Source organism: Mycothermus thermophilus, assembly GCF_041956435.1.
Source record: "Mycothermus thermophilus strain CBS 625.91 unplaced genomic scaffold VTJ04scaffold_3, whole genome shotgun sequence".
Lineage (NCBI taxonomy): Eukaryota > Fungi > Ascomycota > Sordariomycetes > Sordariales > Chaetomiaceae > Mycothermus > Mycothermus thermophilus.
In genome coordinates this window covers 806,896-831,045 of record NW_027191429.1, presented here as the reverse complement: position 1 = coordinate 831,045, position 24,150 = coordinate 806,896, and the positions used below count along the sequence as shown (strand labels likewise).

General features: G+C 56.0%; 9 protein-coding genes across 9 annotated transcripts; 4 read left to right on the top strand and 5 right to left on the bottom strand.

Moving 5' to 3' along the window:
* Positions 1 to 275: 275 nt before the first annotated feature.
* Positions 276 to 1,456, bottom strand: VTJ04DRAFT_4401 (uncharacterized protein; the record flags this gene model as incomplete). The annotated part of the gene is made up of 4 exons (XM_069362408.1): positions 276 to 291; positions 365 to 1,068; positions 1,147 to 1,250; positions 1,438 to 1,456. 4 exons carry the CDS (start codon positions 1,454 to 1,456, stop codon positions 276 to 278), a joined length of 843 nt encoding a protein of 280 aa, XP_069219357.1.
* A 1,943-nt stretch (positions 1,457 to 3,399) lies between these two features.
* VTJ04DRAFT_4400 (uncharacterized protein) lies at positions 3,400 to 6,676 on the top strand (the record flags this gene model as incomplete). Its single annotated transcript, XM_069362407.1, has 4 exons — positions 3,400 to 3,593; positions 3,673 to 5,477; positions 5,542 to 5,816; positions 5,879 to 6,676. 4 exons carry the CDS (start codon positions 3,400 to 3,402, stop codon positions 6,674 to 6,676), a joined length of 3,072 nt encoding a protein of 1,023 aa, XP_069219356.1.
* A 175-nt stretch (positions 6,677 to 6,851) lies between these two features.
* Positions 6,852 to 7,091, bottom strand: VTJ04DRAFT_4399 (uncharacterized protein; the record flags this gene model as incomplete). The annotated part of the gene is made up of 1 exon (XM_069362404.1): positions 6,852 to 7,091. One exon carries the CDS (start codon positions 7,089 to 7,091, stop codon positions 6,852 to 6,854), a length of 240 nt encoding a protein of 79 aa, XP_069219355.1.
* Positions 7,092 to 7,696: 605 nt separating this feature from the next.
* Positions 7,697 to 9,163, top strand: VTJ04DRAFT_4398 (uncharacterized protein; the record flags this gene model as incomplete). The annotated part of the gene is made up of 3 exons (XM_069362403.1): positions 7,697 to 7,778; positions 8,066 to 8,146; positions 8,253 to 9,163. 3 exons carry the CDS (start codon positions 7,697 to 7,699, stop codon positions 9,161 to 9,163), a joined length of 1,074 nt encoding a protein of 357 aa, XP_069219354.1.
* Positions 9,164 to 9,462: 299 nt separating this feature from the next.
* VTJ04DRAFT_4397 (uncharacterized protein) lies at positions 9,463 to 10,642 on the bottom strand (the record flags this gene model as incomplete). The annotated part of the gene is made up of 4 exons (XM_069362402.1): positions 9,463 to 9,810; positions 9,903 to 10,160; positions 10,228 to 10,299; positions 10,406 to 10,642. 4 exons carry the CDS (start codon positions 10,640 to 10,642, stop codon positions 9,463 to 9,465), a joined length of 915 nt encoding a protein of 304 aa, XP_069219353.1.
* A 2,819-nt stretch (positions 10,643 to 13,461) lies between these two features.
* On the top strand, positions 13,462 to 17,244 carry VTJ04DRAFT_4396 (uncharacterized protein; the record flags this gene model as incomplete). Its single annotated transcript, XM_069362401.1, has 12 exons — positions 13,462 to 13,743; positions 13,821 to 13,939; positions 14,045 to 14,283; positions 14,355 to 14,469; positions 14,529 to 14,542; positions 14,599 to 14,620; positions 14,684 to 14,970; positions 15,293 to 15,986; positions 16,047 to 16,122; positions 16,181 to 16,560; positions 16,625 to 17,065; positions 17,166 to 17,244. 12 exons carry the CDS (start codon positions 13,462 to 13,464, stop codon positions 17,242 to 17,244), a joined length of 2,748 nt encoding a protein of 915 aa, XP_069219352.1.
* A 43-nt stretch (positions 17,245 to 17,287) lies between these two features.
* VTJ04DRAFT_4395 (uncharacterized protein) lies at positions 17,288 to 17,670 on the bottom strand (the record flags this gene model as incomplete). Its single annotated transcript, XM_069362400.1, has 2 exons — positions 17,288 to 17,384; positions 17,450 to 17,670. The coding sequence occupies 2 exons, from the start codon at positions 17,668 to 17,670 to the stop codon at positions 17,288 to 17,290; spliced, it is 318 nt and encodes a 105-aa protein (XP_069219351.1).
* Positions 17,671 to 19,290: 1,620 nt separating this feature from the next.
* Positions 19,291 to 21,060, bottom strand: VTJ04DRAFT_4394 (uncharacterized protein; the record flags this gene model as incomplete). The annotated part of the gene is made up of 2 exons (XM_069362399.1): positions 19,291 to 20,822; positions 21,039 to 21,060. 2 exons carry the CDS (start codon positions 21,058 to 21,060, stop codon positions 19,291 to 19,293), a joined length of 1,554 nt encoding a protein of 517 aa, XP_069219350.1.
* A 2,364-nt stretch (positions 21,061 to 23,424) lies between these two features.
* On the top strand, positions 23,425 to 23,688 carry VTJ04DRAFT_4393 (uncharacterized protein; the record flags this gene model as incomplete). The annotated part of the gene is made up of 1 exon (XM_069362398.1): positions 23,425 to 23,688. The coding sequence occupies one exon, from the start codon at positions 23,425 to 23,427 to the stop codon at positions 23,686 to 23,688; it is 264 nt and encodes an 87-aa protein (XP_069219349.1).
* Between the last annotated feature and the right edge of the window lie 462 nt (positions 23,689 to 24,150).

Here is a 24,150-nt window from a genome sequence, read left to right as displayed (position 1 = left end):
CGCGCACACATCGGTGGTCGTTTTTTATTTGGTTCGTATTCTCTCTCTCTCTCTCTCTCTCTCTCTCTCTCTCTCTCTCGGTCTGGCCGGTACGCACACGCAACATTCTTCGCCCTGTACGGCCGCCAGTCTCATTGTCACTACTAGTATTGAGACAAAACCTCCCCACAAAACCCTCCATTCGGGGGGTCACGGGAGAAAAGCTGTGTCATGCTGATGAGACGACGACAACAACAACGGGGGCGATATGTAGGGTTCGTCTTAGCGATGGAAAATCACATAAAATCATCACTGGAGAGGGGTTTGGTTAGGGATTACCTAATGGGCCAAGCAGGTGGGAGGGGAGAAAAAGGGTGGTACTCACTCTCCGAAATCATCATCGTCATACGTAGCCGTCATATCCGCGATACCGCCGCCGCGCGTGACGCCAGCAAGCGACGTCTTGGTCTTGGACGCCTTGCTCTTCTTGCCGCCGCCGAGGGCGGCCTTCTCCTCCTTCATCTTCTCGTTGCTCAACGCGGTCAGGGTGCTGGCGATCTTCTTGATCTGCTCACTGGGCAGGTCGCGCGCGAGTTGCTTGACAAACTCCTGCAGGAAGAGCACATAGTGCGGCTTCTTTGCGCTGGCCGAGATGATGGGGCCCAAAACGTTGCGCAGCTCCTCGAACTGGGCCTTGGTGCCCGGCTTGAAGAGGGGCAGTTCGGACAGGTCGACGGTCTTGGTCGGGTCGTTGGGGTCGATGGGGACGGCGCTGCCGGCCGTCGTGGCTTTGCGCCCGCTGCTGATGCCGATGTTGGCGAACAGGTCCTCGGCGTGCTTGAGATCCGACTCCTTCTCGGTGCGCCGCAGCCGCTCGCGGCGCTGGGCCTCGGTTTCTTCCTCGCTCTGCTCGGCCTCGGCGAGGGCCTTGGCTTTGGCGCGCTCGGCTTGCTTCTCAGCGATGCGCTGGGCTTTGCTCTTCTTGTTGGCGGCGGCCTCGGCCTCGGCCTTGGCCTTGGCTTCGGCAGCTTTGCGCGCCTTTTCGCGCTCGACTTCGGAGTCTTCGGCGGCGTCCCAGGAGTCGAGGACCTAATAAGGGAGGGAGTGAGACGCGGTTCTCGGGGAGGATGGTGTGTGGATCGGAACACGGGAGGGGGGAAAACGTACGTCGTCGTCTCCAGCTTCTTCGTCGTCAAACTTCCGGCGGAGGGCGCCGGTGGCTCCGACTACGGGGGAGCCGGGAGCGGAGCCGGAGGATTCCTCCTCATCATCTGCGGGAGGACAAGGTTAATGTCTGTGTGTTCTCTCCTCTCCATGCTTCCCATGAGTGTGCGTGTCTCTATCCATCGATGAACATGGCTGCCTATGTCCGGCTCATGGCAGGCAGACATGGAGCTGATATATGGCATCGATGGATAGTTGATGATGATGGCGGGGTCGGAAGGGGATGCAACGTACCCCACTTCTTCGGGGGCATTTTGAAGCAGTCAAGTCGATATCGAGGTTGGATGTGACTCAGAATGCGATGAGAGTCGGAAGGGGACGAGGGCGCCTTCGGGAGGAATCAAAGAGGGTGTGGTTGTTGGTGAGTTGTGTCAAGTTTGGTCGTGGACATGAATCTTTCCATGTTGTGTGTTGGACTGCGGGGTGCAGAGCCCCGCCAAAATTTCGAGACCCACTTTCTCCAGGCCTGCGTCTTTCTTCAGGAAGCCATTGTTCGTCACTTTCATCTCATTCACTTTGATGACATTGACTCCGGATTCACGTGTTTTGCTCACTCTTGCTTGAGGTAGCTTTGATTATTGAATGATGCTTTCCTGTGCCGTTTTTCTTAATTGCTTATTGGTTTTTTTTCATGAAATCTTCTTTCGTCCCCCATAGGTACTTCTCCCTGTCTGACCCAGTCACTGACTGAGGTGACTCTTCTTTTCTCGCAACACTTCCCTCTTCGATTCTCTTCATCTCCGATTTTGCTTCTCCAGCCTCAGGACTTCTTACACTCGATCCGCCACGTCATCCAAGGACTTTGATCATAGGCATCCTCGTGGAGTGTATTTCCCCTGGAAACAGGCAATAACCCGATCTCTGGAGGCATTTCCCACGATTCTCGGTCGATGGATAGGGTTGCCGACATGATGGAAGAAACCCCCCACTTTAAACCAAGAACCGTGCCAAGAACCATGCCAAGACCACGGGAATCTGCCTTGTGGGGCAATATAGGCCCATCTCATTGGCTGCAGAGACCTCCCGAGGCAGACTCGCCAACATCCGCAAACGGGAACAGGCTGATGACCCACAGACGGCAGCACTGCCTGCCAGTCGCTGCCACCGCTTGGCCGACGAGCCACGGCCCAAACGGTGAACCACTCAGCCAACCCCGAATCCGTGCCTTTTTTTTGTGCAGCGTTCTCCTTGCACAAGTGTGCAACCCGGAGGAACAAGTGGTGACGGAAAGACAAGAACCCGGCCAACAAGTAATACCCTGGCTTCGGTCCCGGCCTCATCTTGCACTCTCACAACCGCTGCAGCTCTCTTTCATCCATCCATCTATCGATGTCTTTTGAAGTCTCGTCTGTTGCCCTGAGCCCCGTCCAGGCCACGTCCTGACACACCGATGCGAACTAGCTGAGGCTACTTACGTACTTTATTAATTGAATCCATCCGGCCTGACACAGTACATACCTGACATATTATCCCCTACAGAGGAGTTATTCTTTTCTTCTCATCCTCCACCTCTCCTCTGGCGCTTGCCTTGCCCGCATCGCATCAATCCGCATCAGCCTGGCCCAGACATCGTCAGACAGGCCCAACAGTCGCAGAGACTCCCGCTTGCAGCCTGCAGCCCGCAGCCCGCAGCCCGCCGCCCTGCCACTCGGAAACCCGCTCTCGGCCAAGTCCTACCCGAGTCCTAACCAAACCCCCCCATGCACGCCGCTGCGTCGACCCCTCGATCTTAGGTTGCTTCGCCTGGCTGAGCAATACCGTAGGACTGTCCCACTGCCGGCATTGCTCACTGTTGCTCTCTGTAGCGCTTCCGGCGTCATCCCTCCGACTCCCTTCCGCCGCCATCTCTCCGCACCGTGTTTGTGGCCGAGGAGTCACCTAGTCAGGAACCTCAGACCAGACGAACCAGCAGGGCATCTTTCGTCAAGTATACTTAACAAAAATGGATGGTGGCCTGTCCTGACCTGGCCTTTTGCTTGAGTCTGCTTGTCGTTCCCTCTTGAGACGTCTGACGTTATCATCACCCTCAACTCCAAAAAACCTGGATCCCACTTCTCCTCGGGCCTGTCGGCGTTAGGCCCTGTTTGTTCCTTTGCCACCGGCGACGGACCCAACTGCCGCCCACCTATCCACCTGCCCAACCCATCCTACCTCTAGGTCCCCATCTTAGCCCTAGATACCCTTGGAAGCTCTTCGATGGACAGCAAAAAGCATCTCGCCTCCCTCTTGGAGGACCACTCGCTAGAGGCGGCCCCCGAGCCCGTCCCGAATTACAGATCCCAGGCCTGGGCCTGGTCCTCAGACGGCGGAAGCACAAGCGCAACGCCGTCTCACTCATACCTCGATCACGATGCCGGCATCTCCCCCGACCAGCCCGCACTGTCCTGCGTGTATGTGTCCCCGGAAGCTCTGTGGAGTGGGTGAGAGAGAGAGAGGAAACCCCGCGGCCTTGACTGATGATGATGACAGATCCCGAGAGACGGGGCATGAGGACTGTGCCCGGCACCGCTTCATTGTCTGGGCCGCCGTCAAGCGCAATTCATCAGTGCGCATGCCGCCCCAGGATCGCCTCAAGTGTCCTCTCGTACACTGCGGCCAGCTCTTCGCTGACCACGAGTCAATGCTGAAGCACTTGGCCAACTGCCGTCATCTCGCCTCGGGCGAGTACTGGTGCTACGACCATTCGCGGGTCGAACGGTTTGACGACGTCAAGTGCCGCCGTTGTCTCGGCCACCCGTCTAAGCGGAAGAAGATCCTGCATCTGGCAAAGAACTTCTTCCACTCGCTTGGTCACAAGTCCAAGAAGAGCCCAGGTGCCTCCTTCGACGCCGACAATCACTCCATCCTCCCGCCTCCACCGAGCTACGAGTCCCTCAACATCGGCTTCGACGTTCAGGCTAGCGAACTGTCATCCAACGAGATTGTCGAGATCGATTCCATTGAGATTCCCGCCTTTCCCCAACACCCGCCCCTCCCCGGCCCCGCCGATGTCATCAACCCCCAGATGCTTACCATGCCTCCCGTTCCGCCGCTCCCGGAGCTCGACTCGACGATGCTGTCCAACGACGCCTTTACACAGTGGCAGACGTTCCCCGAGGCTCGGCCGCCGTCCACGATGGTGTACCCGCCGCAAGAAGAGAGCGCTGTGGCCGTCAGAGCCTCGCCTGTCAGGCCGACCTTGCAGCTCGCAACCGCCGGGCTTCAGGGCGGTCGCCGCCCGGTCACCAGGCCCGTTCCCAAGCCGGCCGCACCAAACCCTGCGCGACCGAACAAGGGTTTGTCGCCTAGTTCCTCGGTCAGGTCGACGGCAAGTACCGAAACCAACACCAGCATGGCGAGCAACGGCAGCTCCATGATCTCGCCCGCCTCCAACTGGAGCGGCCACTGGTCCATGGGCTCCGGATTTGATACCGCCATGACCTCCCCGGTGGATGGTGTTGCGGCGGACGAGATGCTGGCCGATGCCATCAACAACTTCAACAACGAGCCGTGCCCGGATTATCTGCACGAGTTCTTCTCGGAGCTCCCCGCCGACATGCCGATGCTCTACAATCCTCCCGATGTGTCTAGCTCGGAACCTGCTATGAAATTCGGCACCTCGGCCAATGTGCCTGTCAACATGGCTTTTGTTCCCGAGGTTCCAATCGCCACCGGCAGCAATGCAGTCAACCACAAAGACTCGACACAGGCTGCGGAAAGGGAGGAACCCGAGCTCGAGCAGACCGACAACGTGTGCTGCTCCGAGACCAAGGCGTTGGTCAGCGCGGCCTTCGACGCCTTGCAGGAACACATCGTCACATCTATGGTCAAGATAACAGACCAAAAGGACAGCGACGCCCTGGCCCAAGACATCAGCAACATGTCGATACGGACGGTAGCAAACAAGGGCCTGCAAACCCTGCGCAGCCTCATCCGCGGACAGGCTCCGTGGTCTGCTCAGGAGGCCGTGTGCATGATCCATCTCATCTACGCCTTCTCCTTGGTGTTGCACGAACAGGGCGCGTCCCATCGTGCGAGGAGTCTGTTCTTGCAAGCATTGGATTACATTCGCGGGTTGCCTCCGGGTGAGATGGAGCAGTACAGGCGGCTGGTGATCAGCATATGGCAGCCACCAGATTTGAACTTGGCCGATGTCGACCGACACCTCCAACTTTTGAACCAGTTCCATCAGCAAGCTGCGCAAGACCCCAAGGGCAAGGCACGAGAAATCGTGACCGCGGACTTGGGGGTTCGTGACGATGCTCTGCTGACGGTGGCGCGTGATTTCCTGGATAGTACGTGAATATTCGTCCTGGTTCGGATGCATGAAGGTTTTTTGCTGACAAGTTTTGCTCGCAGTGCTCGAGATTAGCCTCTTGAACCAAGCCAGCCTGCCTCTCGAGGTGCAAGTGTCGGATCTGCACATGGCGCACCTCAAGGAGGCGATCAACCTGGCTGGATCTTCCGCCAACAGCGCGCTCCTCGCCACCACGAGGGATGTTCTCACGAGGTTGGCTCAAGGTTTCGGCGATGCAGGCCTCAACGACAGGCTACGCGACATCTATCAACGGCTCGGGAATGGCTCCATCTGCAGCGTCAGGAGGATCGAGATGGAGCTGCTGCAAGCAGGAAGGGTATGTTGGCTATACGAGTATGGCCATTCCTTTCTTTTGGTGTCCCGACTAACACAGCATAGGGATGTTTGCCATCGGCAAGATTCTTTGACGAGTTTGTGCCCAAGACGAGGATGCTGTGTGACCATATTTACAAGAAACACGACGTGGGAGTGTCGCGGCGAAACGATTACCACAACCTCGGCATCACGTTGATCCAAAACCTGATGCACGAGTTTGATAACTCCGGTGGGAAACAGGCAGCGGTGCCGCTCGACGACCTGGATGCCTTCTTTAATGACTTATCCTCGGAATCCGGAAACCCGTTCGGCGAGATATCGACGGCCCAGCAAGGGAGCACGACGACGGCACTCAGAGGGCTACAACTCCAGACCCCGGCAGCGACGACAAGCGGATCGCCATCGAGCGCCGGCGTTGTGAGTCCACCAGCGGAGCACCAGCAACCACCCCCGCCACCGCCGTCACAACAACAACAACAACAACAACAACGACAACGACAGCAAAAGGCATCATTCGAGAACAACAAGACTACCGGTGAACCCGAAAAGGCACCAACCACCACCGCCACCACAGGCAGCCAAAAAGTCGAGGCGGATGCCTGCTGCGACATCTGCGGGTACCGGCCCAAGGGCGATCCGCAGTGGTTCAAGGGCAGCATGGCCAAGCACAAGAAGCTGCAGCACAGCACGCAGCCGCCCAAGATCTACAAGTGCCCGTACCCGGGCTGCACGAGCCAGTACAAGAACCGACCGGATAACTTGCGGCAGCACCAGATTGAGAAGAATCATTGGGTGCCGGGGGAGGAGGGGCAGAGTTCGAGGAGGCCGAGTAAGAGGAAGAAGGTTGCTGAGGAGGATTGAGGATTTGGAGGGGAATTGGGGGGTTGGAGTTGGTTGGTTCTTTTTTTTCTGGGTTGGCTTTTTGTTTTGAGGCTGAAGGGATGCGCTCCTGGATTGTTGGGTTTGTTTGGGTAAGAGAGGGAGATGGATTGAGGGATGGCCATGTTTGACGACGCTTCCTTCTTGGATTGTATACCTACCTATGAGCGATGATACCACGGCACGGCACGGCACGGCATTGGCGAGGCGTTGAGGCGTTTTGGGGCTCGTTGGGACAGAGAAAGGTTGGCTGGTCTGGAGGATTCATCTGGGATGGATCATGACCGCTGTCGGGATTATGCGTATAGGGATGGAGGGGTCGCAGTGATATTTTTGGGAAAGGGATCTTGGGATATATGCGTATACTTATACTTGGCTTGGGCTGTTTTTGGGTCATTTTCTTTGGGATGGGAAGAGTTCAGAGCACGCCCGCTCCCTCATGGCCGGCAGGCCGTGTATCATTGATCAAGATCCGGCTCTTGAAAATATATACCCCTGGACCTGAATTGACATATGAATTGTGTGTGTTGATGGTGCTCGGCGATCTCCGGAGGGTTTTGGTCGCCTCCTGCTACAATGGGGAGGAGGTAGGTAGGTAGGTAGAAATACGCAGGGCAGTCCCAGCCTACGAACCTAGTATAAGCGTGGTGGTCAGGTGGCCAGCAAGCAGTCCACAATGATGCACGAGACCCCGCTGACCAGACAGACCGCAACCTCCTCACCCCACTATTTGGACGGACCTCAGGTACGTACGTAACCACAAGCCCTGTCTCATTCACCGTCACCGAGGTTATACATACATACAAAACAGCACGTCCTCGGCTTGAGGCTGTTGTATTCCTTTTTTCACTGCTTCGTCTTGTTCTGTTTCCGGTTCTCATCTCGAATCAGCGACGGTCAACAAGGATAACACCAAGATCGAACCACAGCTCAGGCTCAAACTCACCAGCAACAACCAACCATCAGACATCAGACGGACAAAAGCCAAAACTTCACTTCAAGATGGCTTCGTCCTCATCCTCCATCCCGCGCATCGCCGTCCTCGGGTCCTTGAATATGGACTTGGTGGCTTATGTGCCGCATCGTATGTTCACTCACCTGTTTTGTGTCTCGGCCCCCTTCCACACTCGCTGGTGGCGCTCGTGTTGTTGTGGCCGGCGAGTGAGAGGTGGTGGTGGTGATGGCCGACCTTGCCTCTGGGGCAATATAACTGCCTGATTTTGAGGATGGCGGCTTTTGTTTGCTGGCTACCTAGGTGCCTAACTACCTAGCTAGCTAGCTGATTTCACGAAAAGCCCTTGTTTCTGTCTAGTTATTTTTGTCTGGCTACCGATTCATAAGCTAACCAAATCTCATTAAATGTCCTCGTAGATCCCCTTCCCGGAGAGACCCTGACGGCAGAGCGGTTCGTCAATTCCCCCGGCGGAAAAGGGGCGAATCAAGCTGTTGCTTGTAAGTCCTTCTTCTCACTTTCAACTCCCCCCCTTCCCCTCCCCTCTTTCATCTCTAATATATCTACACCATGTGTTTCTACCGACAATTAACTTTAAACAAAAAGGCGCCAAACTCTCCCGCCCCCGCCCTTCCACCGGCGCCCTCGACGCCTCCACGCAATTCCTCAACGAAACGGCGCACATCACCATGCTGGGTGCGGTCGGCGCCGACGCCCACGGCGCCGCGCTCCTTGACAGTCTGAAATCGTACGGCGTGGACGCGTCCGGCGTGCAGACCGCCCCCGAGGGTGTTGGGAGCGGCGTGGCGGTGATTATTGTCGACGTGCCCACGGGGGAGAACAGGATTGTCCTGAGCCCGGGGGCGAATCATTCCGTGCGCGCTCCGGAGGGAGCTAGCACCGCCGAGGAGGAAGAGGAGTGGGTTATCGAGCGGCTGAAGGCGGCCGGGGGTGGAGAGCTGCCGGATATGCTGATCATGCAGCTCGAGATCCCGCACGGGACGGTCCTCGCCGCGCTGCGCGCCGCGCGCAAACACGACGTCGAGGTCCTGCTCAACCCTGCCCCCGCCGCGCCGCTGCCCGAGGACGCGTACAAGGGGTTGGCGCACCTGGTGGTCAACGAGACCGAGGCGGCGGTGCTGGGCGGGTTGGGGCTGGAGGCGGCGGAGAGTTTGGCCTCGGATGAGAAGGCGTTGGAGAGTGTTGCGAAGGGGTTTTTGGAGCGTGGGGTTGGGAATGTGGTTATTACCCTTGGTGGGAAGGGGGTGTATTATATGGCGGAGGGCGGGGGGAAGAAGGGGTGGTTGCCGGCGGAGAAGGCGAAGGTGGTGGATACGACGGCCGCGGGGGATACGTTTGTGGGGAGGTACGCGTTGGAAGCGGCAGGAAGTAAAAAGAAGGGGGAGGAGAGGTTTGATATTGAGGACGCGGTGAGGAAGGCGAATAAAGCGGCCGCGAAGACGGTGGAGAGGCCGGGCGCGCAGAAGAGTATTCCGTGGAGGGATGAGTTGGAGTGAATGGGTTGATGGGATCAGCGTGTCCTGGGTAGAATAATGACGGTGTGAGATGGATTGGATTTGGGGGTTGGAGGGTGGGCATCAAGCATCAAGCATCATGAAGGGGGCTCACAAAAAATATGAATCGACGGTCGGTTTGACCCGAAGCTAAGCTGCTAGTAACGAACGACTGAGTCCCCGAACTTTTAAGTATTTACCTACACAATTGAGAGCGGAGAGAGGAAGAGATAGAAATCCCATCCATCATCCCATTGCCTTTCCTGACCCAACCAAGCCCCAGCATGGAGGAGCCTCCGGCCTCAAGGCCAAACATACTCCGGCCCCAACTTATTCCACCCATCCCCTTTCCGCCCCTTAATCTTGTACACATCCACGTCGTCCAGCACCCCGACCGGAATCGGCCGACGGTTCAGCTGGCGGTCGCGGAACTGGCGCACGCTCTCGGGCAGCGCGGCGACCTCAGCGTCGGTCAGCTCCGGATTCGCCTCCGAGTAGATGTGCACGCCGCAGGTGCGGCAAAAGACCTTGCGCCAGACGCGGTGGCCGAAGGTGTAATAGATGAGCTTGTCCTCGGGCTTTTCGCCGTCGTTGGTGGAAACATGGATGGAGAGTTGCGAGATGGTGGGGTAGAAGAAGGTGTAGTCGCCCTGGGTTCGGTGTCAGTATAAGTATTTGGTTGAGTCCAAACTACCTTATCATGTCGGCTTCAGGGAGGGAGGGGGATGAGAATATCACATACGAGGCGGCAGAAGCTGCAGTTACAATTCAAGATGGGCTCTTTGTGCGAGCCCTCCTCGTCGAGATTGCCGTTGACCTTGACGGCCAGCGTCACGGTGCCGCAGTGGCAGCTGCCGTGGACCACGCGGCCGTTCTCGAAGCCCTCCGGGTTGGGCTCGGGACCGGGGAACTTGGCAGGGACGTAGGGAGGCGGCAGGGCGGCGCCGTTGTAGGTTTCGAGCTTGAGGCTCCAGATGTCGAAGTTGTGGATGGTGTTGAGCTGGGGTGAGAAGGTAAATATCTATCTAACCTCTCTTCCTGAGGAGCTATGGGTTATAAAGACTCACATTCACGCCCATCCGAGGATCATCTTTGTTGACGCTCTTGGCCAGGATGGTGGTGCCGCAGACGCTGCAGAACTGCATCATCAAGCCAAGTTAGCTTTCTACCTTACCAAGATACTTCCCCAGCGAGTCCCTTGAGAAGTCTCCCAAATGTCCTCCCCCATGAGTGAGCGCAACACACCTGGTGATCAAAGTTCTTGTTGCCGAAGAAGTAGCTCGTAAGCTTTCCGTCGTCGCGGACGACGGTAAACTTTTCAGGCTCGAAGCACTTGTAGCCACGCTTGCGGCAAATGCTGCAGTCGCAGAGGTAGGACGAGGTAATCTCAGGAGCCTCGGCCTCGTAGATGAAGGCACCGCAATGGCAGCTGCCGCGGTACTTCTTGAGGGGAGCTGAGGTCGAAGTTGGCTCGGGAGACATTGTGTTTGTTTCTCGGAGGAGACTTGATTGTCTGAGAAGGTTGAATGTTTGAAGTGCTGATTTCTCCGGATGCTCTGATGCTGGGGGTTTTTGATCCTGAGGATGCTCTGAGTGCTCTGGTCTGACTCAGAATCCAACTCCAACAAGAGTGTCTGCCTTGCGTATATATGCCTTAGGCCATCACCCAGGGCAATGCTTATCCGACCATCTCACTCTGCACAATATCCCCCTATTCCAGAGTACACAAACACTTCAACAGCCATCTTCGAAGGAGATTCTCGGAGTCCGACATGTCGTCCGAAGTCATGTCCGACTTGTCTGTGCTTCTTTGTTTCCGTCGCACAGATTTCCCAAAGACGACACGACTGACGCGTCCAGCTGGGAGGAGAAACCAAGGAACGCTGTGCTGCGCCTTGCCGTCAACACGCGCTCTCACGTGAGAAGACGTTTAAGAGGTCCTGTTTTGGGATTAGCGGTTGCCTGAGGCTGCTTGTCCCAGCTCGCACCTGCTTGCACCAAGCTGCCCCAGGTTTTACCCTTTCGGGGGAAGGACGGCAATCCGGGGTCGGTGCTTCCCTTTCTCTCCGTCGAATTGTCGGCTTCTCCGCGGCCAACGCGGCTCCGAGGGCAAGTGCGGTTGCTGTGATTCTTCTCTGTTGCTTCTGTCCTTGGCAGTTCAAGGGAGAATTGGATGGATGGATGCCTGATGACCCGTGTCCATCCTCAGGCTCTCGTCCATGTTCTGGCCCTCCTGTTCTTCCGGTTTCCCCATCCCCATCTGCATCTTTCTTGGCCTCTCCATTCTTGCGCAGCACCATGCCATGCTGTGCCATGCCCTACCCTGCCATGAACATGAACCCATGATCCGGGTTGTTATCCACCATTCCTGGGGCATCCCGCTCTCTCGGGACGCCGTCTTGACCCGGACTCGGCTCCATTGCCCCATTGCCGCGATTGACATGACCCTGATGACTGGACAGGCTTCAAACAGCCTGCTCTCTCTATCTCTCTGCCCGGTTCCCCGGTACTAGCTCCCTCAACATATCCTCACCGACTCGTTCCCCCGTTCCCCCAGAGCACAAAATGGACCATCTCGACGCTGCAACCCCGGCGTTGATGACGGCAGCTCCGCCCAACCCGCGGTCTGGGCTGGTCCCGAGCGTGGGGTGTCGTCGCTGATTGGCGAACATGACGTCGGCTTGTGTCTACCGGGCCTGCAACTGATCCGTTTCGGAAACCCGCAACCACCCACTACCATCTCTATTCTCGTCGACATGACACTGACGTGTTCCTGGACCGACGACATTCAGAGAAGCAAAAGGCGCCTCTACCACGTGTCGCGCCGGCATCCGTCGAGGGTATCGTTGAGAAGGCGGACTGACTGACTCGCGTTTGGAGCCGCGAGCTCTCCGCTCCTTTTCTACTATTATAGTATTGTACATACATACAACCATGTGCGATTCAAGCGCGGGGTGTGCCGATGAGAAGTGAAGAGGAGGGGGCGCCGAGCGCCACGAGAGGATCCACCGGCATCGATCCGGGGCAAAGTGCTCAGGCAAGTCGGGGCGAAGTGCACTGTTACCCATCCATTGGGGTGGATGCCATGGCATTTCCGGGCTCAATTGACTTTTGTACTTGAATGTACCGGCTCGGTGTGGTGTCGTGGACGTCAGGAAAAATTCGACGAGACACAGACATGACGTCTCCGAGGTGGAGGACAATGACGTTAGACATGGGGCCGTGCTGTTACACAGCAAGTCCCCAACCTGTTCCGGAACTTGACGGGACCTGGGAATCCCATGTCTCGGGTCGGCCATCCATGGCCGACAAGACACTTCCCGGTTCAGGAACCACAAGCTTCGCGCGGCTGCTGCATGCGTTAGTCTAAAAGTCTCCGCGGTGGAGGGGCGCCCGGCGTGGGGCTCATGCTCTCCGCAAGCTCTCCGCAATCCAAGCTGTCTCGTGATTTGTTCCTTGCATGGCCTCTCCCACTCTCGACCGGCACGCGGCGATGTTTGTGGCATTCCATGACAAAACGATTCCATGGCCGACAGCGAAGGATGTCCGGTACTGATGCAGGTGTAGAGTCCCGGCCGAGGTTCCGGAGGGGCGGAGTTGGCCGTTGAAGCCCTTTGTCCCGGGCAATGGATGACGAAAACAGGGGAGAGACTGGATAGGTATTTGGTTGTAAGTAGAGGATCCAGGAACAGGGCACACCGCAGGTACGGGACAGGCACAGGAATCACACAGGGAACACGTACAAGGTACCTACATGCCGACACGTCTCTTAGAAACCACCACCCATCGTCGCGAGGCAGGTAAGGCAGGTAAGGCAGGTACCTTAAGGCAGGTGGAAATCATCGACGGCTCAGGTGACCACTTCTCGATCCACCTAGCACCCCGTCACCGACCCGACAACAACGAACTTCTCGACTCTGAGTGACCCTAGTGGAAAAGATCGGGGCTGCTTATTGGGTACGTCACAGAGTCGACGACCTGGGATGGAAGCATCTTGTTCAGCTCCGCTTCCGAACCTTACTGTGTAGGGGCCTCACTTACAGAATCGTCCCATCTCATCCCATCCCATCTCACAGAATCTCTGTTGTGCCTGGGTCGGGCTTGGGGTTCCTTCCTGTAAACTGCCAGTTTGAAAGCACCGACTCCCTCACCGGCCCGATCCTCTTCCCGGTAGGGCATTTCAAAACTTTAAATATCCTGCCTCATTCCGGTTTCTGGAAGTTTTTCCTTCTGGAATTCTGGAACTTTACCATCCACCTGGGCTTCCCACCTGGGCAACCTTCCAAGGAAAAAACACCAACATGCCTGGCTTACACGAACCCACCATGACTGGCACGCCACCTCACGGCGCCACGGCCCGTCTCGGTGCCATCAAGGAGAAGATGGGCCTGTCCGACGTCCGTACCACTAGGTCGGTTGTCTCGGACTCCAGCCCCAAGCACCACATTATCGACATTCGCCACACCTCAGTCGAGTCCAACCTCAAGGCCGAGGTGCTGGCCCTCTTCCACAACAAGCATGGCCCGCGGATGCTCCCCACCCTCCTTCTCTATGACGACCGGGGACTCCAATTGTTCGAGAAGGTGAGCCCCTCCACTCCCTGACGTGCCCGCCTTACCCCACGCTGCTAACCCCTCTCTCTCACACGCTCTCTCCAAAGATCACGTACCTGGAAGAGTACTACTTGACCAATGACGAGATCCAGGTCCTCGAAGCCTATGCTTCGGCCATTGTCGACCACATCCCCTCGGGCGCCATCATTCTCGAGCTCGGAAGCGGGTTAGTACTGCCCACCAGCACCAGCAACAGGCTGTGTTTGTGTTCAGCCTTGTCATGAACCCCTCTTTTCATTTTTCTGGTCGATACTGAACAACCATCTTCCAGCAACCTCCGCAAGGTGAACCTGCTTCTCAAGGCCCTCGAGGATTCCGCCAAAGAGGTCGACTATTTCGCTCTGGACCTCTCCCAGACCGAACTTGAGCGTACGCTGGCCCAGCTGCCGCAGTACAAGTATGTCCGCGCGCACGGCCTGCTCGGTACCTACGATGACGGCCGCCGCTGGCTGAAGGACCCGGTCGTTGCGGCCCGTCAGAAGTGCATCTTGAGCCTCGGCTCGAGCGTTGGTAAGCTTCTTGTTCATTCACAGTAGAAACGGTTAGTCGGTCAGTTGGCTGACAACACTTCCTCTTGTTAGGCAACTTTGATCGCACCGAGGCCGCTGCGTTTCTCAAGACCTTTGCCGATGTTCTTAACCCCGGCGACACCATGCTGATCGGCCTTGATGCCTGTGCCGATCCGGCGAGGGTTTAGTAAGTTATCCTCTTGTACTACAACGATTGGCAAAGTTCAATGCTAACATCATCATCAGTCATGCGTATAATGGTATGTGCAACATGAGTAGACTGCATCGGACAGAACCTCCACTAACCTTCACTCAGACAAGGAGGGACTCACTCATCAGTACGTAACTCTTTGACAATCTCACAATGCTCAAGCATACGGGAATTTCTGACATGATTCCAGGTTCATTTTGAACGGCCTCCGCCATGCCAACAGGATCCTGGGAGAGACGGCCTTCGTCGAGAGCGACTGGCGCGTCATTGGCGAGTACGTCCACGACAACGAGGGTGGCCGTCACCAAGCCTTCTACGCTCCCAAGCGCGATGTCGTCGTCCGCGGCGAGCTCATCCACCCCTGGGAGCGCATTCAGGTCGAGCAAAGCCTCAAGTACTCGCCGGCCGAGGCAGAGAGACTCTGGAAAGGAGCCGGCATGGTCGAAATCGACCAGTGGAGACTTCTCGACGAGTATGGTGAGTCTCTACATTTCCTTCACGCAAATAAGTGGTCCCACTGCCATATTTGCCCTCTTTGTCAAGCTTCACCCTCACCCACAACCCCAATCCAACCCCGCCCTGTAGCCCAACACGTGGGGAAATCAGGCCATTGCCGGGCTCGTCAGCTTTCGATTCCACACCGCATGGGATCGTCGCCAGTGACGTGCATCGACAAGCGGGGTCCTTCTTACACCCAGATCGCTGAACTACATCTATCAGACATATTCCCCTATTCAAGTTGCGCTGTGTAACTAAACAAAAACATGGCCCTTTCCCACTAACACACCCTCCTCTACAGGCCTCCATATGCTTGCCAAGCCCAAGATGTCATTCAGCGTGACGCCATCGGTTTACGCCCGCACTGCCCTGCCAACCATGGAGGATTGGGAGGGGCTTTGGGCCACCTGGGACGTCATTACCAGGGACATGCTGCCTCCTGAGGAACTGCTCGAAAAGCCTATCAAGCTCCGCAACGCATGCATCTTCTACCTCGGCCACATCCCGACCTTCCTGGATGTCCAGCTCACCAAGACAACGGGCGCCCCCCTCACGGAGCCGGCCGATTACCGCCGCATTTTTGAGCGCGGAATCGACCCGGACGTCGACAACCCGGAATTGTGCCACGCACACTCCGAGATCCCGGACGAATGGCCCCCCGTCAATGAGATCCTCGAGTACCAGACCCGCGTGCGCAAGCGGCTCAGGGAGCTGTACAAGGATGGCATCGATGCCATCCCGCGCCACGTCGGCCGGGCCATCTGGGTCGGTTTCGAGCACGAGGCCATGCACATCGAGACGCTCCTGTACATGATGCTACAGAGCGACCGCACTCGTCCCCCTCCGCTGGCTCCAGCGCCGGATTGGGAACGCATGGCGGAGAAAGCCCGCGCCGAGCGTGTGCCCAACCGCTGGTTTGATATCCCCGAACAGGAGGTTGTGATTGGCATTGATGATCCGGAGGACGGCACGGACCCGCATACGCCGTATGGATGGTGAGTTGGAGATTCTTTTTAGGGTAGGGATTTTGTGAGAGAAGCTAACTGTAGTGATAGGGATAACGAGAAACCAGTCAGGAAGGTTAAGGTGCATGCCTTCCAAGCTCAGGGTCGGCCTATTACCAACGAGGAGGTGAGATTGCGGTTGTCAACGGGAGAGACCTGATGATATGAAACTGACATTGGCACAGTATGCACGCTACCTCTACAGCAAGGGCATCTCCAAGATCCCGGCATCGTGGACCCGCGTCCCTGTCCAGGACAACGGCAACGGCGAGGAGACCAACGGCCATCACAGCAATGGAACTAGCGCCGACACCTCCACCCTGCCCGACGCCTTCCTCCGCGACAAGGCCGTCCGCACAGTCTACGGCCCCGTGCCGCTCGCTCACGCCCTCGACTGGCCCGTCTTTGCCTCGTACGACGAACTCGCCAGTTGCGCCGCCTGGATGGGAGGCCGCATCCCGACTTTTGAGGAGGCGAAGAGTATGTACCAGCATGTCGAGGCGTTGAAGAAGAAGAAGGCGGAGGCGGAGAAGACGCTGGGTCGGACTGTGCCGGCGGTTAATGGGTAAGTTGCACTCCCATCTCTCTCTGTGTCTATCAACAATGAATAACTGACGTCATGTTTACAGCCACCTTTGCAACAACGGCGTCGAAATCTCCCCGCCGGCGACCCCTCCCTTCGCCACCTCCACTTCCAACGCAGAGACATCTACCCCTATCGAAGGCCACGCCCCGGACCTCTTCATCGATCTTGACGGCACCAACACGTCCTTCCAGCACTGGCATCCCATGCCTGTGACGGGTCCCGGCAAGGGATTCCTGGCGGGGGCTTTTTCGTCTGCGTCCGCGACCGTCGCGGAAGCAGGACAGAAGGAGCAGGCCCGCCCGGCAGGCCAGTCCGAGATGGGCGGCGTCTGGGAGTGGACCAGCACGGTCCTGCGCCCGTGGGAGGGGTTCCAGGCGATGCCTCTTTACCCGGGTTACACGGCGGATTTCTTTGACGAGAAGCACAATATTGTGCTGGGCGGGAGCTGGGCTACGCATCCGCGGATTGCGGGCCGGAAGAGCTTGTGAGTTTTACCCTGTTCTTTTTTTTTTTTTTTTTTGATTCTCTGTGGTGGTTGAGGTTGGAGATGTAGGAGGGAGATGCTGACGAGATTTGTGATGCAGCGTCAACTGGTACCAGCGCAACTACCCCTACGCGTGGATTGGGGCTAGGCTGGTGAGGGATGTGTCGCGGAAGAAGTAAGCGTCGCGGAAGCAGGAGTGGGTGTCGCGGAAGTGAGAAGACCTCACAAACCCACGAACAAAACCCCCATTGAGGGCGAGTTGGGTTGGTCACTCCATACCTTCTGCTCCTCATCTTCCTGAGCGATGGGCTTTGACTTGCTATTTCTTTCTCATTCCCCTTTGCATTTCTCAATGGCTTCCCCACCGCCTATTATCATCCAGACCTAAGAAAGGGCTGGGGCGGACACAAAACGGGAGTTCCTATTTTCACTAGCAAGTTGTAACACCATATGGAATTTAATATTTGCGTTGATTTCGACGGAAAAAAAAGGGAAGAGCATATTCGGAGGATTGATATGCAAGGGGAGGTTATGGGCATGGAGATGGACAATGAAGTCTCATGGAGATAGCTATGGACAAGGTCATGGACAGGGAAGTTACTCATCGAGAGATATGAACCGGGAGCTTACCGGGGTATTAGCATGGGCAGAGAGGCAAAAGTTACCATTGAGTTGATTCATTCTCCACTATCTATGATCCTATGATGATTATTTCGAGTGATTTCTTTTGAGTTGAGGTGGGCATTATCGGATGGGGGCATGAAGAGGAGACGGACCGGGCGGTTCCAGATTGGTGACGTGATGAGATGGGATGATGGGAGGTAAATCGTATCAAAATGTGACACGCTGAGGTTTGTTGCTATGAAAGTGAACAAAAATAAAGTGCGACGCAATTTAGAGTGAAGAAGGTATGATGCCTCGTGCAGCTGGAGGGGTCGTGCCAACTACAAATATAAAGCCCTTAGTACAGGATGAGATTTGGATAACCAGATGTCGTAAATTCATCTCTAAATGAGAGTAAAAGATTGAGCCCATCTCCTGACTAAATAATAGAGAGATGCATTCCGGACTGTAGGCAAATGTCACTCCGGACTGTAGGCCCCCTTCTCTCCATACATAACCCTAACCCGCCCACCACGACAACTCACAACGACGACGACACAACCACGACCACGAAAAACTGCGACAACCACAACAGTCTTCAACCGCTCCTGCAACCTTACTCCTACTATCCGCCTCACCAAAGATAAGGGAGGTAGGATAGACAGAAGCAGATGGTACGAAGGAAAGCAGTTCAGGTTTAGTCTGGGATAAAGTTATATAAGGGAGGTAGTGAAACTATATTTAAAGGACTGGGCGAGTTAGAGATGTAAAAGCTTCGTAGCTTTACGTTCCTGAAGGTTTTAGAACGTTGAATTTAATCTATTTTGAGCCATCTGAGCGACTCTATAGCGAGTGATTTTGATAGTGTTGACGATGTTGTTTGTGCCGTTGATGACTGAGACTATACGGGTTAGGGTTATGTATGGGGAAAAGTGGGGCTACAGTCCGGAATGACATTTGCCTACAGTCCGGAATGCATCTCTCAAATAATAAATGGACAAGGGCTCATTCACACCAGGCCCGGGGGTGATAACATTCTGTCTGGTATGCCTGGATTTTGTTTATCTTCATTGTTTGTCTTCAAACAGCAACTCATATCCGAGGTTTGACCCCACCTCTTAAGACGAGGCTTCTCATAGACCGGGCATTGTTATCAACAGGTTCAACCGCTGATGGCATGTACTTGTTGTTTCCCAATTGAAGAAGAGGATGAGTGGATGAAGGATTGTCAGATAAAAGATACCATTGCTCTAATGAATGCCACTTCACATAGATATTTTTTTTTTGGTTTGACAATAATAGTCCTAATTCCAACAACCAACCCACCATCATCATCTCTGCTTGGCCAAGACAAAGACTTGTTTACTTCCTTTGCTTTCCTTCCCTTAACCAAGTCAACAAAAAGCACAGGAAATAACTATAGGAAAAGAGCAAAAGAAAGGAAACTAATTAATGCCGCCATGGCTCAGCAATAAACCGAAACCCAGCCCAACCCTTCCCCTAATAATACGCCACATTAACAACAACCATACAAAACAAAATAGTAGGAGGAAGAAACAAGGCAGAACCAAAAGCAAGGAGGGATGACAAAGAACCCGGAGGAGGAGAGGGGGGAAGAGGAGTCAAACATCAACAGGACCCTGACTCCTCGTCTTCCTCAACGTTCTTCTCACCGGCGGAGCCTCAACAGCAGGAGCAGTTTTGGCCCCCTTCCTCCCGCGCCCTGGTACACCCTTTTTCTTGGTAGTCGTCGCCGACGGGGTGGCAGCTTGGATCACCTTTTCCTCTTCAGTCTCAGCAGAAGCGCCACCACCACCTGCTGCTGCTGCTACTGCTCTTGTTGTTGCTCGTGAAGGTTTGGTATTAGTATTGTCAACGTTGGTCCCAGTCCCATGCCCATTGGAAGTGGCGTTGATGGTGGGATCGGTGTTTTTCCCGCTGCCGCCGTTGCTCCGGGCCTGGGTCTGGGCCTCCTCCTCCTCCTCTTGCTCCTCGTTCGGGGTTGCCTTTGACTTAGACTTTGATGTCGCCTTCGACTTCGACTGTGCTTGGGCCCGGGACTGAGACTGCGTAGCGGGGGGCGTAACCAAATCTCCCTCCCCTTCTTTTGCTGCCTTGTTCTCTTCTTTTTCCTTTTGTTTTTCTTCTTCAGCAGCAGCAGAAGCCTCCCTCTCCCTCTCCACCGCCTCCTCAAGCCTCCTCTCCTCCTCCTCTTCGGCAAGCTTGATCTTTTTCCCGGCGGAGACGACATCTTTGTCCATGTCTTCCTCTTCCTCTTCTTCTTCTTTTTCTTCTTCTTCTTGGCCGAGGGCTTCGTCAGCTTTGCGCTTGACGCCCGGCTTTTTTGGTTCCTGATCCCGATCCTGATTCTGATCTTGATCTTGTTGGTCCTGGTCTTGGTTTTGGTCATTACCGTTGTCGTTGTCAGGACCTGCGAGACCGCCGGAATTGTTGGGCAGAAGCTCGGTCATTTCCGAGTCTTGCACCTCGACGAGCATTTCGCCGTGGCCGAGGGAGTATCGGGTGCGTTGGTGGTGTTGGCTGGGTTCGGCCGGCTTGGATTCTTGTTCTTCTCCCTTTTCCTTTTCTTCGGCGGCGACAGTACTAGCATCCGCAGGAGCAGGAGTCGATTTTTGCTTGATACCACCCCCCTCCTCCGTGGCCTCCTCCGTTGCCGGTTCGGTTGTCTCAGCCGATTTGCCGGCAGAGGTTGCAGCAGCAGCAGCATCAGGCCCGGCCGAGGTGGACGTCGAGGTGGATTCCTCCGGGGCCAGTGCAGGTTCACCATCACCGGCTTTGGGCTCCTCCATCTCCGTGGCGGACTGGAGCTGGGATGATGCTGATGATAATGGCGTGCTTGTGCCTGTGCCTGTGCCTGGGCCAGCTTCGTTGGGAGCAGGTTCGGCAGCGCCAACCTTCTCCTCCTCCTCTGGGTTAACCGTCTCAGGAACCGCGGCGGGCTTGGCAAGGGCCGGTGCGGAGGCGGAGGCGGAGGAATCACCGGCCCCGGCTCCGGGCTTGGCATCCTCCGAGGCCGCCGCGGCCGGAGATCCACCCGCGGCTTCGGCCGTTATTTCCGACTGGGAGGCTGACGCCTCGGAGGCGATGCCGGGTGGAGCAGGAGAGGCTTGGTTTTCGCCTCCTCCTTGTGTGACTATAACCTCGGGAAAATGATGGTCACGCGTTAGTCATGGTCTTGCATGTGAGATGCGAAAGAAAAACAAAAGTGCAAGGTTTGCCCTCTTCCCCCACGTCGTTCTGCCGAGTGCAGAAACAACAGCAGCAGCTCGCATTCGGCATCTCCCAGGATATCCGAAATGACGCCGGGGTAGGAGGTCAGGTGGTTTGGCTGGGTAGGTAGCTATCTCACCTTTCTCGGGCTCAACGGACATGGCGGAGGGAATGACGTAAGAGCGGATTGGCTCAGGTCGCAGCAAGGCTGATTTAGTTAGGGGTGCGCGGGTGGGCTAAAGCAGCAGTTTTACTAATAATGTGGGAGATTCCGAGACGTCCGGATTGTTTGTCAATGATGGCGATGACAGCAGCGGAGAGGTGTTGGGCGGGATCGAGCAGGGGTTGAAGTAAATTTGATGATGATGGTTACGGACCAGAAGGATGATGAATGAACGAGAGATACAATGGAATGTGACGGAAGGGCGACAGAAATACAGAGATGGGTTTGGAGAGGCCGGGAATAGGTTGTTGCAGTGTGTGTTATGGAGCCACAAGAAGATGATTGACGCAGGGGAATACACAGTTGTAGCTTTCATCACTCCGTACATCACAGTATCTACTTTACATCGAGGTGTTCTCCGCAGAGCATGGACATGGTACATTGTGTACCCCGAGTTTCAGCATGGAGAGGCGGAGACGCGATGTCATAGAAGGTCAAGACGGGAGGATGGGTTGAGGTGAGGTCACCTCAACGAATCAGAACTAGTCGGGAGGATGGATATGATGGAGATGTTATGGAGATGTTAGTGATATGATGGTGGATCAGCATACGTTGGCAGGTGGTTTGAGGCGAGAGGCGATACCAAGGCTCTAACAGCTGGGGCTCGGGTGGCACAGCCCAGGATAGGAGGATCTGGCTGGAGCAAAGGAGGGATGGCGACGGCAGATGACGACGGGAGACCTCCATCAAGTCTGAAGAGACCCATGTCATGTCCTTCATCCATGGATGTCCTACGGCTCATGTGCTGTGACACCCAGTACGAGTACCTCGGGTGAAGTGCCTACCTATGAGTAAGAAGGTCGTCGACTCCAGCCATACCTGAGTCACAGCCACAGACAAGCAGCCACGGACAAGGCTACGGAGCTTGGACGGAGGAGGAGCCCAGATCCCCCCATACCCCCATGCAGATCCAATGTGCAGACATTCAGTCTTGGGCTTCATCGGTCCTGCACCTCATGTCATGGTGTTGTCAAAACGATATCAGGACCGGGCGGGCGCTGGGGATCGAGATTTTGTTATTGTTTCTGTTCCTTGCCAGGGTCCATATCCGTGGGGTGTAATTAGCTGCATACGGGAAGAAGGATGGGGGATCATCATATATCGATGCTTCCCAAGAAATCTCAAGATTTCCCAACACGTCAGGTCCATGGTCAACGGATTGACGTGAAACGCAGCAGAGACGCAGCATCCTCGATGCGGATGAGACGTGGAGGGATCGGCGGCTTTGATTGGCCAATTCGTGCCTGCAACCGTCGACCCCGCCGACAACCCCGCCAAAAGCCCGCCAAACCAAACTCGGCCAAGAGCAGGCCAAGCCCAGCCAAGTCCAGCCAAGAAATCGGATTCTTCCTCCCAAGATGACCAAGACCTGCCTCTCATCGTTCCCAGATTGTGTTGTTTTTGTTCGAGTCTCAAGACACCAACAAGACCACCACTTGGCAAATGCCCAACCTTCCAGCAGGTCCCGCGCGAACCGCCATCTTCATGATCCCAATTCCGCATCTTTTGACCTGGCGTCGAACACAATGGCTGGGATTGACCGGGATTGCGGATGAATGAATGGCCGTGGCGCAGACCAAATCGGCAATACCGGTCGGCGTTTGCGATCATACGCATGTTTACTCCGGGGTAGAGGTATCACCCGAACCTTGCTCCATCCATACGGCGTGACCACTACCCGTGGACAGTCATGAACGGGACCACGGAGACACCCGGTTCACCATCATGTCGACCAGCTCAACACAACACGCAAGGCACATCGCGCGGCGTCCTCCATGGAGGCTGAGGTTGTTGGACGGTCCCCACCGGCGGATCCAGGCACCCTGGATCTCGGACCCGGCTACATTGCCCACGCAGCCGACAGCCATGTAGCTAGCACACACAACATGCACACCGAGCGGCTGGCGGGCAGCCGGAAGAAGCGAAGAAGAGTGCGTGAAGACGTCAGAACCATGAACTTTTTTCATAGACCTGCCGTGCCGCTCGCCAACCACCGCCGAGACCAGCCAAGACAACATATCCTCGGGACGGGGAATCCAGGTAGGAATCCAAGAACGCACGACCTTCCAGCTAGGTTCCTCTCGCTAGGCCGGAGCTCTCCTCCGTCACCACATTGATGGGATGATTTTTCGGCCTGGTGCTCCCAAGAAAAATTCACCAGGCTAGGAAAGCCACAGCGATGAAAACAGCCAGGAGCAGAAGCAAAACATGCATATTCCACGACCACATCACCAGTCTTCCCTTGTTGGCCCTGCTCTCCGCCGTTTGACTGGCACGTGAGCGGCGAACGCGATCGTTCGCCATGCGCCAAGTCAACATGCCAAGGTTGGCACCCCCCTTGTCTCCCGGCATCCTTCCCAGCCACTGGCCGCCCTGTCACCGGAGCCACTTCAGTGGGGGCATGGACGCGACGGATGCGCCCCAGCACCACCTTACGGCGACCTACGGCACCTTGACGGCTGCTAAAGTGCCCCAACTTACAAGGCACAAACAGCGGTTTCGCTGTCTCAACAAACAGCAACAGCTGATGGATGGCATGGCTGCACCCAAGACAGACCCGGACTGATGGCTCCCGGGGGCCCATTTTTTGCCACCTGATTCGTAGCTTATCAGCGGCCGACGAGCGTTGCCCCACAGCGGAGTGTAGTGTAACCTGGAACCAGCCACGCACTCGAACTCATTGACGGCAAGCGAGTCTGCGCAGTGACGCTTGATCTCTGCCGACACCGGGAGCTAGCAGCGGCCAGGATGGTGAATAGGTCGGCACGGCCGACTCTGCTTGAGGTGTCGGTGAGGAAAGAAAAAAAAGCTTGTTGTGTTGGTCGAAAGCCCAAAGAGTGTTGCTAACGAACAGCTACTGTGGATGGAGGAATGGCCGGCCACGAGGCGGCGGAGCTTGCGCGGGGCGTGAATCTGGGCCATCCTGGTTTCTTGGCTACATGTTGGGGGGTGCTAGTAGTAGTCGATTGTACGGAACAGAGTTCAACGAAGAAAGAAGAACATGATGGAGGTTGACGGCGGACCTCAC